The sequence below is a fragment of the Ahaetulla prasina genome, chromosome 3, assembly GCF_028640845.1.
Source record: "Ahaetulla prasina isolate Xishuangbanna chromosome 3, ASM2864084v1, whole genome shotgun sequence".
Taxonomy (NCBI): Eukaryota; Metazoa; Chordata; class Lepidosauria; order Squamata; family Colubridae; genus Ahaetulla; species Ahaetulla prasina.
In genome coordinates this window covers 141860517-141878857 of record NC_080541.1, presented here as the reverse complement: position 1 = coordinate 141878857, position 18341 = coordinate 141860517, and the positions used below count along the sequence as shown (strand labels likewise).

The following is an 18341-nucleotide window of genomic DNA, read 5'->3' as shown; positions in this document are numbered from 1 at the left end:
CCAAAACACAACTGTTTTGCAAAATTAAAACAAATGATTCCAGAGTATCTCTACTGAATTAATATTAGTACATAACAAGCAGTAATTTTCTCAAACTGGTTGATATTCAGGATCTCAGACAACGTCAACCAATTGCTCCAAGGCGTCCTAATCATTTTTCTCCTTCCCAGTCATCTGTTTAGGGGGTTCAACAAGCATTCTATAGGTAATGAGCAGATTCTGTCTTTTGGAGATGTTTTTGCTGGACTTTTTTCCTCAGACTTCTTCCGATAATGGGAATGACACTGACACATCCTTCTTATGTGTTTGGATTGGCTTGGTAGGGTCCACTCATCGAGGATGAATTGCTGCTAGTATCTAACTCAGCGTGTAAGACACAGCCCATTTTTTATAATTAAAAATATTTCTTTTTGCATTAAACCTAAGTACCAATCTTAATTGAAGTCTGTTAGGTAGACCTCAACTTTAATAAGTTCAAGCTGTACCATCTGGAACCAAATGTGTTTTTAGGTTGAAGCAATCAATAACATACTTGACATTTTTCATCTTATCTTCCAGAAGAAAAACATATTGGGTGAAATACTTCCTTCAGATCATTAGTTACTGAATTTGATACCCTATTAAGCCTAAGCAGTATGAATGAGCTATGTGGAGGAGTCATGGGTAAGTGCTGTTTCGTTTCCATCAGCTGCCTGCCTCTTGGCCAGTGAGAGCCACTTTGGCAGGATAAAATCTGGAGTTGTAGATATTGCATTGGCCTCCAATAGTTTATGAATATAATTCAAAGGGCTGGTATTGTCAGGAGCAAGCAATCAGATCCATTTGTGAGGGGTTCAAGTCATCAACTTTGTTGTGTTCTATGTATAATCCATGAGTCTCCCCAAACTTCTTGGAACTTAGATGGGGTCAGGCTTATGCCTTTTGCGGCTTTGTGAGAGTTCAAGGCTAGTTCCCTGCTTGACCCCTCCTCCCTACCTGACTGGGAGTTTCCCAACAAGTATTAACCTCTACAACCCTCTGGACTAGGTATTTTAGGGATTATCTGAACCCGCCTAATTTGTGCACTCCATTCAGAGAGATAATGATTCTGGCTCTCCCACTCCAAGTGAGGCAGGGGCAGATTCAGTGGCCTTGTTCCCCCACTCCTTTGGAATGGCTACCCCAGTCTCCTCCAACAAGGTTTAAAGAAGGCAGTCTTTAAAGCAGCGCTGTGTTGTGTTGTGTTGGATTACAATGGGCTATTTATGGTAGCTTTATCCAGTTGCTTGAGTGAGATTACTGGATTGTGTTATGGATTTTTATTGTGAATCACGCAGTTCTGTTATGTGATGGTAAACACAATGAATTAAAGAACACTCCAAGTTTGTTTGTTTTTTGCAAGAATGGAATTACCCTCCCTTTATATTTTAGTGCCATTTATATCCAGTGTTTATTTTATTCCAGTCATTCGAACTCTGGATCTAATTCGTTTTCCATATACAGTGACTTCATAATTGCACTTTAATTTTTAACCAGCTGTTCATATGTCTTCACATATCAACATTCCTGACATGGAACTTCTGCTATGATAAAGTGAATTAATCAATGACTGTGTTCATACACTAAACTAAGCCAGAATACACTTGGATCTTGATGTGTGGGCCAAGCAACTGTAATTTGTACACCAGGCTTCCAGCTGAGCACTTTACATGAACCCAGCCAATTGTGATTTATTTACAAATGGATATCCTAGAATGGCTTGGCATTCTGTGCAAAGATAATAAAATGCTCAAGTCCTTTTCCTCAATATTTTTAACACAGAGGTGTCTGTGTGTGTTTATGAGAAACAAACCATATCCCATGGGAAGATTAAATCTTCCCTAATTTTTTGCCCTTTCGATGATTGGGAATCTAAATTTGACACACCTGAGGGCACCAGGAAAGAATTCATGTAGTAGAGAAAATGGAAGCAAGTTGAGAATGGAAGAATTAAGAAAGGAGAGTGGGAGATGTGCTGGACAGAGCATTGTCCAAAACATTTGACAGGCTGACATGTATACAGAAAGACTGTAACATCTTCTTTCATTCAGCATCAATCACAGATAAGAAATGCAATTTTAAATCTCTCTAGCTCTCTCAAAATGCACTCCAAATGGCCAACAACTGTGCAGTTTAAAGAGTTATATGGCTGCTATAGCATTTCAATAATTGAGGAACAATTCCAGTTAATTCCCCAATGTATAAATTATCTCCAGACCAATTTCTGCAGTAATCATGTTGACTGATTATATGCTGGCAAAATTCAGCCCTTTCCAAAACATGCAGAGAAATTGCTTTTGGACGTAAGAGGTTTTGGGATATAATGCTGGAACTCCTGGCTTGTAATCAAGAAAAGCAACCGAGGTCATAAGACTGTTAGCTGCTTGCAAGAACTCACAACCACCCTACGATCACCGAAAAGGCTACGGTTAAATCAACCCTAGTATTTAAAGAATACTGAATGAGCTAATTACATCAGTCCAATTTCCATCTGATAACAATTCCCTGTGTTTTTGTATGGCTCTGTAAAATGTCTCATGCTTACATGTTAAATCCAATTTTAAAAAGACTGGTGCAATTTTAAAAAAAAAAAAATCGTGCCTTGTTACAAAACCTTTTGGGTTGCTTCCTTTTCTGCAGGCCAAGTCATTGATTAGAGTTTTAAGAAAATAACAGAAATATCAGAAATAATGAGTACTTTTTGTTTTCCCTCTACAGTAGATGATGCTAATCTCTATATATCATATTGCTGTTAAAACTCAGAAGCAGGATCAGCAAGTAGCTTAGCAATCGCAGTAAAGGGATGGCCTTGCTAAAACTTTTATTTTAAACATTTTAAAGACATTCTAGGATCACCTCCCTAATAATGGAAGCACATTTGAGTGACCCTCTTAACTGTAATTTAAAACTTCTTACGGTGTAATTCCGGGGCAATTTAAAACTCCTGATTCTGCAATATTCAGTTGTTATTCAGACTCAAGTTTCTTTGCAGCTTTGTGCTAGATAAAGGGGTACACATTTTTTAAAATTAGGGAATTAGTGAGTGGGGATACTTAGCCTTCTACTTCTTCCAAATGTTAAAGAGAACACTGCAATTGATTATTATTCAGGCCAATTTATATTATGTGAGTCTAGCAATAATCTCTTTCCATCCCATTGTACTAAGCTTTAGATGAAAATTTCCATAAAGAAAGAAAGCCTGAAACAAACTCTATCCTGGGGCAAATATAAGGGGAAGACTAGGCAAATGCTATTTTTGGCTTATACTATTTTTCAGTGAATAAAAAAGTGTCTGGTTTTCTTAGATAAAAAAAAACTATTAAATATAATACTTTCCTTCTTGTATCACAAAATGGTGCTTGCCCAGAAAAAAATATTGCAGATATATTAGATATATACATGCATAAATCAGTGATGTTAATCTAGGAATCGCTGACAAATGAATTTGGATTTTTTTTAAAGAAACATTGTTGGCAAAGGATGGAGTCATCAGTGGTGGATTTCAACCGGTATTACTACCGGTTCGCTTCAGGCACACCCTTCGCAAATGTTAATCAATGTTTTGATTAACTAATACGTCTTCAAGTTCCAGTGAAAGTTGGGATTGGTCTCGTAAGAACAATGAGAATTGCTTCATTACATACCTATATAGAACTGGACCACCAGAGAAGGCGTCTTCCACCTTCATAAGGACACTTGCAGTGGTGGTGAGAGCTTTACTCTTCCTTCTCCTTCGCTTTTTCTTTCATTTCATTTCATTTCATTTCATTTTTTACTTTGGAAGTCTTTTCGTTTGAATACCAGACGAAGTATATAAGCAACTAACTAATACATTAGCAGAGGTAGCAGTCATACAAGGCAAAAGAGGCCCATCTCTTTTTCCGTTCCACATTTATCTACAATTTGATAGCAATAGCACTTAGATTTATGTACCACTTCATAGTGCTTTTCAGCCCTCTCTAAGCAGTTTACAAAGTCAGCCTATTGTCCCCAACAATCTAGATCTTCATTTTACCAACCTTGGAAGATGAAAGGCTGAGTCAACCTTGAGCTGGTCAGGATCGAACTGCTGGCAGTCAGCAGAAATAGCCTGCACTACTGCATTCTAACCACTGCGCCACCACGGCTCTTATTTGATACTTCTTATTTGATCAGAAAGGATGAATTACTCAATTATTCACAAAAGTGCAGTAGTTCGCACTGATGAAGAATGATAATGGACTGCGTATTTATGATCAACGTGTAATGTAAAAATTCTGGGTGGTGTATGAGCAATTAAAAAAGACATCTAACAATTGCTTGAATTATTAAAATCTCACAATGATATCTAAATAAATAAATACCAGGTGCAAATGTTTCTTACCGAGTAAGCATAGAGTGTGCATTCCATTTTTTCTGTTTTTTATAATTTTGTCAAAAAAACTCTCAGGCTTCCACGTGTCTGTCCAGAATACAATAGAAACTGTTTCTCCAAAGTTATAGAGCTATAAAGAAGGAGAGAGAGAGAGAGAGGAAAGAAAAATCTTTAATCACCATTATACTGTAATCCATAAAGTAATACAAAAACTGGTTATAAACATTCAGTATTATGGGACTTTTCAAATGTACGAGAATCATTGAATTATACTTGTTTTTTCTTGTCAAAGGCAAGGTCTGGAAATAACTGAAGTACATCGGCCAGAGATGTTTTTGGAAATTAGTTCTACACATCAGTGGTGGGTTGCTCCCATTTTGCTCACCTGACCAGACATCATCAAAAACGCTCTGCACGGAAGTGCCATATATTCACGAAGTGAGCATGCGCACTCACGCGCAACCAATAGCAAATCAGTAGCGCCGGGATTTGAATCCCACTACTGGTAACAAATGTCCTGGAAGTGCTCCAATTTCTTCTTTGCCTATTATTGCTATTTTAAAATGGTATAGCTATATAACTACAGTGTCTCAATGCAAAGTAGTAGTTTGGATTAGGATCAGAGAGAATCAGGCTCAAAACTATTTTCACACAATGAACCTCTGTGATCACTTTGGATCAGTCACTGCGTCAGTCAACCCAACCAATCTCATTCTCTTACAGAGAAAAAGAAGGAACTGCTATACTACAGTAGTGGCCAAAATTATGAAAACCTTTTGGGAAAAGTGTATTTTTGAAATTTGCCAGACTAATCTTATTGCATTCTTTGACAAAGTGACAAAATTAGTAGACCAGAGGAATGCTGTCGATATAATTTACTTGGACTTCAGTAAAGCATTTGATAAAGTAGACCATAACCTACTACTAGATAAAGTAGAAAAATGTGGGTTAGACAACACCATTCCCAGATGGATTCGTAACTGGCTGACCAACCGCACTCAACGTGTAGTCCTCAATGGAACTACATCCACATGGAGGGAAGTATGCAGTGGAGTACCTCAAGGCTCTGTTTTAGGCCCAGTACTCTTCAACATCTTCATCAAAGACTTGGACAAGGGGATAGATGGGAAACTCATCAAATTTGCAGATGACACCAAGCTGGCAGGAATAGCCAACACTCCAGAAGATAGGCTCAAGGTACAGAAGGATCATGACAGACTTGAACATTGGGCGCTATCTAACAAAATGAAATTCAACAGTGAAAAAAGTAAGGTTCTACATTTAGGCCAAAAAAACAAAAACAAAATACACAGGTACCATATATGTGGTACCTTGCTCAATAGTAGTACCTATGAGACGGATCTTGGAGTCCTAGTGGACAACCATTTAGATATGAGCCAGCAGTGTGCAGCAGCTGCTAAAAAAGCCAACACAGTTCTGGGCTGCATAAACAGAGGGATAGAATCAAGATCACATGAAGTGTTAGTGCCACGTTATAATGCCTTGGTAAGGCCACACTTGGAATACCGCATTCAGTTTTGGTCGCCGCGATGTAAAAAAGATGCTGAGACTCTAGAAAGAGTGCAGAGAAGAGCAACAAAGATGATTAGGGGACTGGAGGCTAAAACATATGAAGAACGGTTGCAGGAACTGGGTATGTCTAGTTTAATAAAAAGGACTAGGGGAGACATGATAGCAGTGTTCCAATATCTCAGGGGTTGCCACAAAGAAGAGGGAGTCGGGCTGTTCTCCAAAGCACCTGAAAATAGAACAAGAAGCAATGGGTGGAAACTGATCAAGGAAAGAGGCAACTTAGAACTAAGGAGAAATTTCCAGACAGTTAGAACAATTAATAGTGGATCAACTTGCCTGCAGAAGTTGCGAATGCTGCAACACTGGAAATTTTAAAGAAAATGTTGGATAACCATCTGTCTGAGATGGTGTAGGGTCAGGGCAGGAGGTTGGACTAGAAGGCCTCCAAGGTCCCTTCCAACTCTGTTGTTATTATTATTATTATTATTAACACCACTTTTTTGGGGAGTTTCAAGATAATCATATTCCACTGCTGCAATGGCCTAGGAATAGGCCAGACCTTAACCCAATTGAAAATCTACGGAGCCGACTAAAGAAACTTGTTAGTCAGAAGCAACCCAGCAATAAAACCCAGTTAATGGAAGCAATCATTCAATCTTGGTTTCACATTATAACAGCTGCAGAACTAAAAGACTTGGTTCGCTCATGGGAAGACGTTGTAAAGCCATAATTCATGCTAAACGTTACCCAACTATTAACTAACATGGTGATAATTTTTGTATATCTTGTTTTTTCTATGGTGATAATTTTTGCGTATTTCATTTTTTCTACGTGTTTCACTTTTCTTCTTTATACTGTAACTGCTATTCTAATAGCAAATCCTTCATAGAAGTTATTGCATTACATGCTTGATCTTTCCATTGAGTACCACAATTTTATGGTACTACTCCAAAAAAAAGCGGTGTTATTAGCTAGTTTTAGAAAATACACTTTTCCAAAAGGTTTCCACAATTTTGGCTACTACTTTAGATGCTATTGGTTTTTTCAGTCCCTTCAAAAATTAGTTACTGAGTGGGACATCCAGAGGAAATATGGCAAGCAGAAGACAGCTGTTCAAAGGCGGAATTGGCAACCATGGCAAAGGACCAGGATCCAGTGGGTAGATCAGTTCCTTGGAACCTTTCCAAAGAAGACGACGACAAGAGAGCAACAGCGTGCGCTCTGAAGGCTGCTTCTCATGAGGAGACTGCAGACAATGATTTTGCCATGGTTTGAACACTGGGAGATGATGGGACCAATCATTGTGCTTGCAAAAATGAAATTTGCGAACTTAAGTGTCATTTAAAAGACTGGAGTCTTTTAAATGACACTAAGTTTGCAAACTTCACTTTTTAAAATCACTTTCAGAAATTGCCTGTTAGCCATCTTATAACTATTGGAGACCTTCAGAAGGACAAAGTTGAAAAGTTTCCAAACAAAAGCAAAATTAAGAATTTTTTAGTTTAAGAATTTAGCAGAGCCTGAAATAAACAACAAACACCTAAGTAAGTTTTTGATCTAAGAATGGATCAAATGGATTAAGTACCCAGATAAATTATAATATTGACTTTTACTGAAAGATATTGAAATTAACTATTAAAAAACAAACAACTTCTTGTGGGAAATGCTATTCTGGTTATTGCAAGTCATAATAAAAGATAAGCGATGATTTTAGAAACTGGACACTAGAGGGGACTAAAGATTTTAAGCAGAAGGGGAAAAAAAATACAAACTTGATGTCATTTAATATGCAAAATGACACTAAATGTTATCAGAGATGTTAAAGGAGATCTTTGCAAAATGAAACCAAAGGTTAGTGATTACAATATCAACACTGTCGGTCTGTTGAAGTCTGTTTCTATGGATAGACTATCTGTAAAAAATGTTAATAAAGGAATGATCGATATGGAACAAATTTTATCGGAAAAGATAAAGTAGGGAAGGTGGAACTACAAATGACAGTCCAAGATAATGATTTGGAAAAGGACAACATTACTAGATATACAAACTTTGCTGAACTTTTAAAAATTAAACATAAATGATAAACCAAGAGAATGACCTAGATAATGTTTTCTTGTTAGATTTACAAAAGAAGCTTGTTAAATGCCTTGGAAAATCTATGCAATGAGATAACGAAGAATTGAAAAAATATCAAATCCTGAATTAACAACTAAGACAGTGAGAAGTAAAAGGGAAAATATAAAGTTGGTTTATTTGATCAAGGTTAAATAAGAAATTGGATATAGGATGAACAGATATTTAATTAGGGATCTGAAGAGTTATCAAATTTATTTATACTTGTGGTCAGGGTTGCAAGTCACTTCCTTATATATCTCTTTTCTTTTTCTTTATTCTTCATTTTCTTTTTCTTCCCGCTTTTTCTTTCTTTTTTTGCACTTTTTAATTCTTCCCCCCCCCCATTCTATTTCCTTTCTCTAAATTTAATGTGTATTAGATTTTACTGTTGTAATTAGTAAAATCTAATACAAATAAAACTTAAGAGGGGGAAAATAGAATGGAAAGAAGGAATAAAAAGTGCAGGGAAAAAGCTGAAGAAAGAAGAACAATAAGTGTTCTTGTAAGTGAACAATAAAGAAAAAGAAAGGAGCTATATAAGGAAGTGACTTGCAACCTTGACCAACAAGTAGAAACAAATTTAATAACTCTTCAGATCCTTAAACAGGAATCACTTCAGCCTATATTCATTCCTTATAAATTGGATTAAATTAAAATTCTTTTTATTCTTTTTATTCTTTTTATTATTATTATTATTATTATTATTATTATTATTATTATTATTATTATTTGCATTTATATCCCGCCCTTCTCCGAAGACTCAGGGCGACTTCACGATGTCAAGCAATAGTCTTCATCCATTTGTATATTATATACAAAGTCAACTTATTGCCCCCAACAATCTGGGTCCTCATTTTACCTACCTTATAAAGGATGGAAGGCTGAGTCAACCTTGGGCCTGGTGGGGCTTGAACCTGCAGTAATTGCAAGCAGCTGTGTTAATAACAGACTGTCTTAACAGTCTGAGCCACCAGAGGCCCTAATAAAAGAATAAAATTAAAATTCTTAATAAAATTATATTTTAAAAAAGTAACTGAGTAAATTTGAAGGTGGAATAAGTTCTAAAGCAGGCACTGGGTAGCTACGGTACTAACAGGTTATTCAATTACACTGCTTTGCATTGTAGGCTTTGAATTTAATGTAGGGAAATCTGCTTTCCTTCTTTAAAAGAGTGGATCTCGACCACTCATTGTGCAATTTAAGTTTTTTTAAAACTTACTAAGATCTTATTAGGAACCAAACCTGCAATCTATATACACAGGGTTATAATACAGTATGTTTATTAGTAATATTCATTGACCTTAGTTGATTATTTAAATAATATTGGCTCCCATATCACAGACACCTTATGAAAAGCATGCTAAAACAAGAGATATTTTATATCTCATAGAATAATCTGTTACAATGTCCTTCCTGTTGAAGATTACTTCAGCTTCAATCGCAACATTACACGAGCACACAATAGATTTAAGCTTAATGTGAACCGCTCCAATCTTGACTGGAAAAAATATGACTTCAGTAACAGAGTTGTTAATGCCTGGAATGCACTACCTGACTCTGTGGTCTCTTCCCAAAATCCACAAAGCTTTAACCAAAAACTATCTACTATTGACCTCACTCCATTCCTAAGAGGTCTGTAAGGGGCGTGCATAACAGCACCAACGTGCCTACCCATCAGGACAGACTGGTCATGGTCATTTTATCATCTGTTATGACTTTTGCTGCCAACTTGACCAGCCCAGGATGGGCCTTGCCCGGACCGTCTCAGTGATGCGAACATTTACCGCGGCTGACCTACTTGCCCTGCGAGATGCCCCTCTCTCGCGGGTCTGGCCCTCCAGATTATCGAGGGCCCACCTTGAGGACGGGCTTTGGAGTCCCGAGAGGTGGCATGCGAAAAATAGGAGGCTTAGGGGTTTTTTAATTGGCTGTTTTAATAGATTTTTAAGGGAGTTTTAAAGGGATTTTAAGGGGAGGAAACCGACGGGCTTGGGTTGGGGGGTGGGAGGGAGGGGGTGGGTGTTGGGGGTAACCCGTCGGGGGGGAGTCCAGTTCCTGCGCATGCTCGTGGCGGGGGGTGGGCGGGTCCGAGGGTCATGGGGGGAGTCGGTGTTCCATTGGTCGAGGGTGGTGCTATTTCCACGGTAAGGGGGAGGGGCAGATATGGCGGAAGTGGGGGCTCATATCGTGTTAGGGGGGTGCGCGCTCGATGCTTACAGGCGATCGCGCGCCCCGAGCCCTCAAACTTCTCCCGTTCCCCGGATGGTCAGGATCCTCAGGGCCCTGGCCTTCGGCTGATGTTATGCAATGCTCGGTCCGTGGCCAATAAGGCCCCCCTAATTCACGATCTTATTCAGGGGGGTGCCGCGGACCTTATGGGCATTACGGAGACCTGGTTGGGCCCAGAAGGGGGCGTGCCCCTTGTTCAGATGTGCCCACCGGGTTTCCGAGCATTTCATCAGCCGAGGCCAGGGTAGGGGTGGTGGGGTGGCGGTTGTGATTAGAGAGAGTCTAGAGCCGAGGAGACCACTGTACCTCAGATTGCGGGTGCGAATCCTCTTTGTGAGATGGGGTCATAGATGTCAGATGGGCTTGCTGGTCGCGTACCTGGCTCCTTGCTACGTGACAGCTGCCCTGCCCGAGCTCCTGGAGGTGCTTGCTGGGGTGGCAGTTGAGACCCCCAGACTTTTAGTCGTGGGGGACTTTAACTTGCCATCGTCCGGCTCGTCATCGACGGTAGCTCGGGAGTTCATGGCTTCCATGACGGCCTTGGACCTGACCCAAGTAGTTGATGGCCCTACTCACGTTGGGGGTGGCACTCTGGACCTGATTTTTGTCTCTGGTCAGTGGTTGAGAGATCTGGACTTAAAGGAAATTGAACCTTTGTCATGGTCAGATCACTCTCTCCTTCGTCTGGACTTTCTGACCGCCATTCACCACCGCAGGGAGACGGAGCCGACACGTTGGTTCCGTCCCAGGCGCCTGATGGACCCGGAGGGGTTCCGGACGGAGCTTGGGCCATTTCCTGAGGGTCTGGCTCACGGCTCGGCTGAGGAACTTGTTGCGGCCTGGGAACGGGCCGCGGCAGGGGCCTTAGACCGGGTCGTGCCTTTGCGGCCTCTGACCCGGCGCAGGTCCCAACCAGCTCCTTGGTTCTCCGAGGAGCTGAGAGGGATGAAGCGCCGGAGAAGACGCCTAGAGAGTTCCTGGAGGTCTAGCCGTTCAGAAGCTGATCGGACACTAGTGAAGTCCTATACTAGGGCTTACCTAGTGGCAATGAGGGAAGCGAGGCGTACCTACGCCTCCTCCCTCATTGCATCGGCAGATAACCGCCCAGCCGCCCTGTTTCGGGTGACCCGCTCCCTCCTACACCAGGGGGAGCGGGATGACCCGTTGCAGGGACGTGCTGAGGAGTTTAACGGTTATCTATACGATAAAATCGTTCAGCTTCGGGATGGCTTGGACCAAGATTGCGGTGATACGGGTGAGACGGCTGAGGGTGGTCTTGGTGACATTGTATGGGATGAGTTTGACCCTGTCGCTCCCGAGGACATGGACAGGTTGTTGGGGAGGCTGAATGCCACCACATGTTTACTGGACCCGTGCCCCTCCTGGTTGGTGCTGGCCACGCAGGAGGTGACACGAGGCTGGCTCCAGGCGATTCCGAGCGCTTCTTTGGTGGAGGGTGTCTTTCCGGCCGCCTTGAAAGAGGCGGTGGTGAGGCCCCTCCTCAAGAAGCCTTCCCTGGACCCGGCTGTTTTAGGTAATTATCGTCCGGTCTCCAACCCGCCGCGGCGAAGGTTGTAGAAATATGGTGGCATATCAGTTTCCCTTGCACCTGGATGAAACTGTCTAGACCCGTTCAGTCCGGTTTCCGACCCGGTTACAGCACGGAGACGGCTTTGGTCGCGTTGGTGGATGATCTCTGGAGGCCAGGGACAGGGTTGTTCCTCTGCCCTGGTCCTATTAGACCTCTCAGCGGCTTTCGATACCATCGACCATGGTATCCTGCTGCGCGGTTGGAGGATTGGGAGTGGGAGGCACCGTTTATCGGTGGTTCTCCTCCTATCTCTCCGACCGGTCGCAGTCGGTGTTGACAGGGGGCAGAGGTCGGCCCGGGCGCCTCACTTGTGGGTGCCGCGGGGTCGATTCTCTCGCCTTCTGTTTAACATCTACATGAAGCCGCTGGGTAAGATCATCAGTGGTTTCGGTGTGAAGTACCAGCTGTATGCGGATGACACCCAGCTGTACTTTTCTACACCGGACCACCCCAACGGCTATCAAGTGCTGTCCCGGTGTCTGGAGGCCGACGGGTCTGGATGGGGAGAAACAGGCTCAAGCTCAATCCCTCCAAGACAGAGTGGCTGTGGATGCGGCATCCCGGTACAGTCAGCTAAATCGCGGCTGACCATCGGTGGCGAGTCATTGGCCCCGATGGAAAGGGTCCGCAACAGCGTCCTCCTGGATGAGCGGCTGTCTCTAGAAGATCATTTGACGGCCGTCTCCAGGAGAGCGTTCTACCAGGTTCGCCTGGTGCGCCAGTTGCGCCTTTCTGGACCGGGAGGCCCTATGCACGGTCACTCACGCCTCGTGACGTCTCGCCTGGATTACTGCAACGCTCTCTACATGGGGCTCCCTTGAAGGGCATCCGGAGGCTGCAGTTAGTCCAGAATGCGGCTGCGCTGGTGATAGATGGAGCCCTCGTGGCTCCCGCGATAACACCCATCCTGCGCAGGCTGCACTGGCTACCTGTGGCCTTCCGGTGCGCTTCAAGGTTTTGGTGACCACCTTTAAAGCGCTCCATGGCATAGGGCCGGGTTATCTACGGGACTGCCTACTGCACCAGATACCTCTCACCGACCCGTGCGCTCTCACAGGAGGGACTCCTCAGGGTGCCGTCAGCTAGGCAGTGTCGTCTGGCGGCGCCCAGGAAGGGCCTTCTCTGTGGGGCTCCCGCCTCTGGAACGAGCTCCCCAGGACTCCGTCAACTTCCGGACCTTGAACCTTCCGTCATGAGCTCAAGACACATTTATTCATCTGTGCAGGACTGGCTTAGATTTTAAATTTTATAGGGGTTTTAAATTGATTTTTAATATTTATATTTCTATTTTTAATGATAGGGCATTGGAATAAGTTTTTTAAAGATTATTTTAATTTTGTATATTGATGTTTTATATGCCTGTGAACCGCCCTGAGTCCTTTGGGAGATAGGGCGGTATATAAATTTAAATAATAAATAAATAAATAAATAAATACCGTTCCTGTCCCAATGTCCCCTTTGATTGTATCCAATTCGTATAGTTTTTTTTTATACTTATGCTTATATATATGCTTATATATGGTATAGTTATTTCATGCTTATGCTTACATATACTGTTGTGACAAATAAATAAAATAAACTGAAATGAAAACAATATAAATAAATGCATTAAAAATCCAAACATAACACAAACTTCCCAGCCATTAAAATATTAAGAGGATTGAAAAGGTAGAAGAGGGAAGAAGTGGCTGTAAGGATGGAAAAGCAAGGGAAAACAAGTCCTATTTTTGAATTGGTATTCAAGAGACAAGTTTAGCTATGGAAGTGTTTACTGTATCATAACGCACGAAGCAACTCTCGTTTTAGTGGCCAGGTACAAGAAGACAGTGCTCAAACAAAGAAATCCTATGCAAAACTCTTAATGGAAGAGGCAAAACTTTTTCTCTACCCAGGAGACAACACAGGCAGTCTCAACTTACAACCATTCAAAGTTACAACGGCACTTTGAAAAAAGTAAGTGATCCTGACGCTTACAACGGGAGCAGGATTCCCACGGCCACGTGATCAAAATTTGGGCCCTTGGCAATCAGCATACGTTTATGATAGTTATACCATTTGGGGCCATGTTATTTACCTCTGCGATCTTCTCAGCTGGCTTCTGACAAGCAAGAGTCAATGGGGAAAGCTGGATTTGTTGAACAATCGGGGTGCTTCGCTTAACCAACCCGTGGCAAAAACAGATCATAAAAATCAGGTGCAACTCACTTAACATCTGGCTCAGTTCGCAATGGAGGTTTCAGCTACAACTGTGGTCGTAAGTCGAGGACTATCTGTACTGAATCGGCATTTAGGGAAGTTTCACTGCCCTAATTTTATCACATTTTTACAATTCAAGTTTGCCCTATCATTAATTAATTAATTAATTAATTCTGCAGCCCATCTCCTCTCTAAGGTGACTCTGGGTGGCTTACAGATTATAAAAGACAAAAAATAATGAAAGTAATTGCTTGATTAAACATACCGTATATACTCGAGTATAAGCCGACCCGAATATAAGCCGAGGCACCTAATTTTACCACAAAAAACTGGGAAAAACTATTGACTCGAGTATAAGCCGAGGGTGGGAAATGAGGCAGCTACTGGTCAATGTAAAAAATAAAGATAGAGCCAAGTAAAATAACATGAATATTTATTTGAACGAAAAACAATAAAAGTGCAAAAGGGGGAAGGAGGATTCCCAGCTCTAAACAAAGGGAAATCCCGGAATGCCAGCGCGAAAGGCGGTGCTCGCGTTCCTCCTCCCTTGCTCAAAAGCCCCAACATGATATTGGAATTGGATGCCATTATATACCTGCTGAGGGGATAATTTGAATAACTTGAAAGATATAAAAGCTCTAAACATATTTGTTTAAAAATCTAAAATCTATACTTAAAATAAATGAATATAAAGTAATAAAGTTCTTTAAAGTTGTAATTCACTTTGCTGCTGAAAAAGAAAGGAAGCTTAACACCTTAAATGGTATTTATTAACTGAAATATCATCAAATCAAATATATAATGAGGTATATTATAATGACCTTTGTTTTCAGAAAGAAGCATGATGGAAGTTTTTCAATAAAGGGGGAAATATAGAAAAACTTAGTGTCATGCTCATATATCATCTTTACAGATGTTGTTAACACTATACTATGGCAGCATATGATGGTACAATGTTTCAATCAATTTCAGGATGAAAAACTCATCAATGAGGAGGAGTATAATTTATTAACCTTGTATGATATCAGTTTCTCAAAGGACTCAAGAAGGACCCGAGGAAGAAATCTCTGCCCCCTCCCACTTTCCCTTTCCAACCCAGCCTTCCAAGGGGACCCGAGAGGAAGAAATCTCTGCCCCCTCCCCACTTTCCCTTTCCAACCCAGCCTTCCAAGGGGACCTTTGAGGAGAAATCTCTGCCCCTCCCACTTTCCCTTTCCAAGGCAGCCTTCCAAGAGGACCTCTCGAAAAGAGCGAAAGCTTTCTCCTGGTCGTTTACCACCACCATACCCTCCACGCCCGGCCATCCTAGGCTGGGTTAGAAACAAGGAGGAAGTTCAAGGACCACATCGATGGCACGAGCTCAGATTGCCGGCTGGGGATGATGGGCGCTGCAGTGCGATCTCGGGAGAGACTAGGGGAAGAAAGAATGACTGTTTCCCACACCCTAGGATTGGGAAAACATTGACCCCCTTAGTTGCGGGAGAAGGGTTGCGCTTCAAAGCGGTCGCCTCCATCCATCAATCCATCCTTCCTTCCTTCCTTCCTTCCATCCTTTTTTTTCCCAGCGGTGCGTGTGTGTGACATGCAAGCAAGGCGTCTCACGGGGCATGTGAACTGGGTATGTCTAGTTTAGGGGTGACATGATAGGAACATTCCAATATCTCAGGGGCTGCCACAAAGAAGGGGGAATCAAACTATTCTCCAAAGCACCTGAGGGCAGGACAAGAAGCATGGGTGGAAACTAATCAAGGAGAGAAGCAACCTAGAACTAAGGAGAAATTTCCTGACAGTTAGAACAATTAACCAGTGGAACAACTTGCCTCCAGAAGTTGTGAATGCTCTAACACTGGAAGTTTTTAAGAAGATATTGGATAAGCATTTGAAGTGGTATAAGGTTTCCTGCGTAAGCAGGGGTTAGACTAGAAGACCTCCAAGGTCCCTTCCAACTCTATTATTCTGTTTTTTTGTTCTGTTTTCTTTCTAATCTATCTATCTATCTATCTATCTATCTATCTATCTATCTATCTATCTATCTATCTATCTATCTATCTATCTATCTATCTATCTATCTATCTATCTATCTATCTAATTAGCTAGCTAGCTAGCTATCATTATCTCGCTTCAAAAGACAAAACCTAAACACGAAGTTGTAGCTGAATAGCCCTACATAATTTAGCTTTTTCCAAGCTGGTGATTTCCAAAGGCTTTGAAATGCGACTTTCCTCATCCTCTGCCAGGATAAGCTGATGTGCTCAGAAGGCTGGGAATGGTGGCATTTCCCTACATTTCTTGTGGGCAGAAGGTGGACCCTATGTTTCCTTGAAAACACCTCCCAATATTTATTAGAGTGACTTCTCTCCCCAGAAGAAAGGTGCGAGCGCTGTTTAACAATCCCGTCAGCTAAATCCTATCGAGTCAAAGGGGCCAGTCAATGGGGCTAGGATGAATTCTGGGTCACCAGGGACCCTTTTTTTGTGCCCGTTCCCCAACCAGGGCGGGCCAAGCAGCCGCTCTTTTAGCGGCTCTGGAATGGATGTTGAGGTAACCCGAAGAGGCAGCCTCTTTTCAACTCCCCCGCCCCTTTTTTTTAAACGCGTCGTGCCGGGCGGCGACAGGGACGCGGACACCAAAAGCGGCGCCTGCTCTTCTCCGCTCTTTTATTTTATTTTAGTATTCAATCGGCAGCAGAGGCTCGAGCCTTCTGGGCGCCGGAAAAGGAGCCGAGGAGCTGCAGCAACGCGTTGCAAGAGAGCCGAAAAGAGGGGTGGGGGAGAGAAGCAAAAAAGAAGAAGAAGCAGCAAGCTTTCCAGCCGACTTCGGTGTGGCGCGAGAATCCGATCCACCGCCTCCTTCCCCGGCCGACAGGGCTGAACTGCCAGCTGCACCACCACTTCCCAAAACAGATTTCCAGACTTGGAAGCAGCCCGCCACGAAAGGAGGAGGAGGAGGAGGAGGAGGAGGAGGAGGAGGAAGCGGCGGCGCGGCTGCTCCTGCTGCTGTTCGCTCTCCGCCCCTTCCAGCGCCTTGACGCAGAGCGAGAGAGCAGAAAGGAACCGCGCCGTCCGACCGGCTGTGTGTGTGTTTGTGGTGGGGTCTCGTCCCAGCCACCCACCCACTCGCTCCCTTTCCTCTTGGAGCGTGGGCTGATCTTAGAAGCCGCGCTGTCGGCGGGGCCGTCGCCTCCTCCTCTTCCTCCACGCTCGCTCCTCTTGCACGCCTCAACCCCCATCCCCCACCCTCTCCGCGTGAAGGTCACCTCCTCCTCTTCCAGGCGGCGGCGGCGGCTCGAGCGGAGCGCCACAGCCGGCAGCTCCGCTTCCTCCCACCTTCCTCCTTGCTAAAGGGCCAAAGTCGGCTCCCCGCCCGCGCGGACCCGAGCCAAGCGGTCCCAGTCCAGCGAGCGGTGGCGACATGCGGCGCCACTCCGCTTTCACCGTTCGGCTGGACTGCGACCGCTTGGCTCGGGTCCGCAGTAACTCCGCCAGGCTGTGCCGCGAAGAAACCATTTAAAAGCCCAACTTCTGAAGCACGGAGGAGAAGAAAGCCCTGGCGGGCTTTTAAATGGTTTCTTTGCGGCACAGCCTGGCGGAGTTACTGCGGACCCGAGCCAAGCGGTCCCAGTCCAGCCGAACGGTGAAAGCGGAGCGCGCCGCATGTCGCTTTCACCGCTCGGCTGGACTGCGACCGGCTTGGCTCGGGTCCGCAGTAACTCCCGCCAGGCTGTGCCGCCAAGAAACCATTTAAAAGCCCAACTTCTGAAGCACGGAGGAGAAGAAAGAAAGCCTGGCGGGCTTTTAAATGGTTTCTTTGCGGCACAGCCTGGCGGAGTTACTGCGGACCCGAGCCAAGCGGTCCCAGTCCAGCGAACGGTGAAAGCGGAGCGGCGCTCGGCATGTCGCTTTCACCGCTCGGCTGGACTGCGACCGGCTTGGCTCGGTCCGCAGTAACTCCGCCAGGCTGTGCCGCCAAGAAACCATTTAAAAGCCCAACTTCTGAAGCACGGAGGAGAAGAAAGAAAGCCCTGGCGGGCTTTTAAATGGTTTCTTCGCGGCACAGCCTGGCGGAGTTACTGCGGACCCGAGCCAAGCGGTCCCAGTCCAGCCGAACAGTGAAAGCGGAGCGGCGCTCGGCATGTCGCTTTCACCGTTCGGCTGGACTGGGACCGGCTTGGCTCAGGTCCGCGCGGCGAACTGCTCAGCCTTGGGCAAATCCCGCCGGACGATCTCGCCGCCTCTTTGGCGTCTCCTGTGCGGGGTTCCCGAAGTACATCAAGACGTAGACTCGAGTATAAGCCGAGGGGGCGCT

The 18341-nt window shown here is 43.9% G+C and overlaps 1 protein-coding gene across 3 annotated transcripts in view; it reads right to left on the bottom strand.

The window, feature by feature from the left end:
* Positions 1–18341, bottom strand: part of DPH5 (diphthamide biosynthesis 5) — a 50722-nt gene that overhangs the window by 6901 nt on the left and 25480 nt on the right. For all 3 annotated transcript variants that reach the window (XM_058178742.1, XM_058178740.1, XM_058178741.1), the window contains exon 5: positions 4382–4502. In XM_058178742.1, the coding sequence (XP_058034725.1) occupies positions 4382–4502 (121 nt within the window). The remainder of the gene's footprint in view (positions 1–4381; positions 4503–18341) is intronic.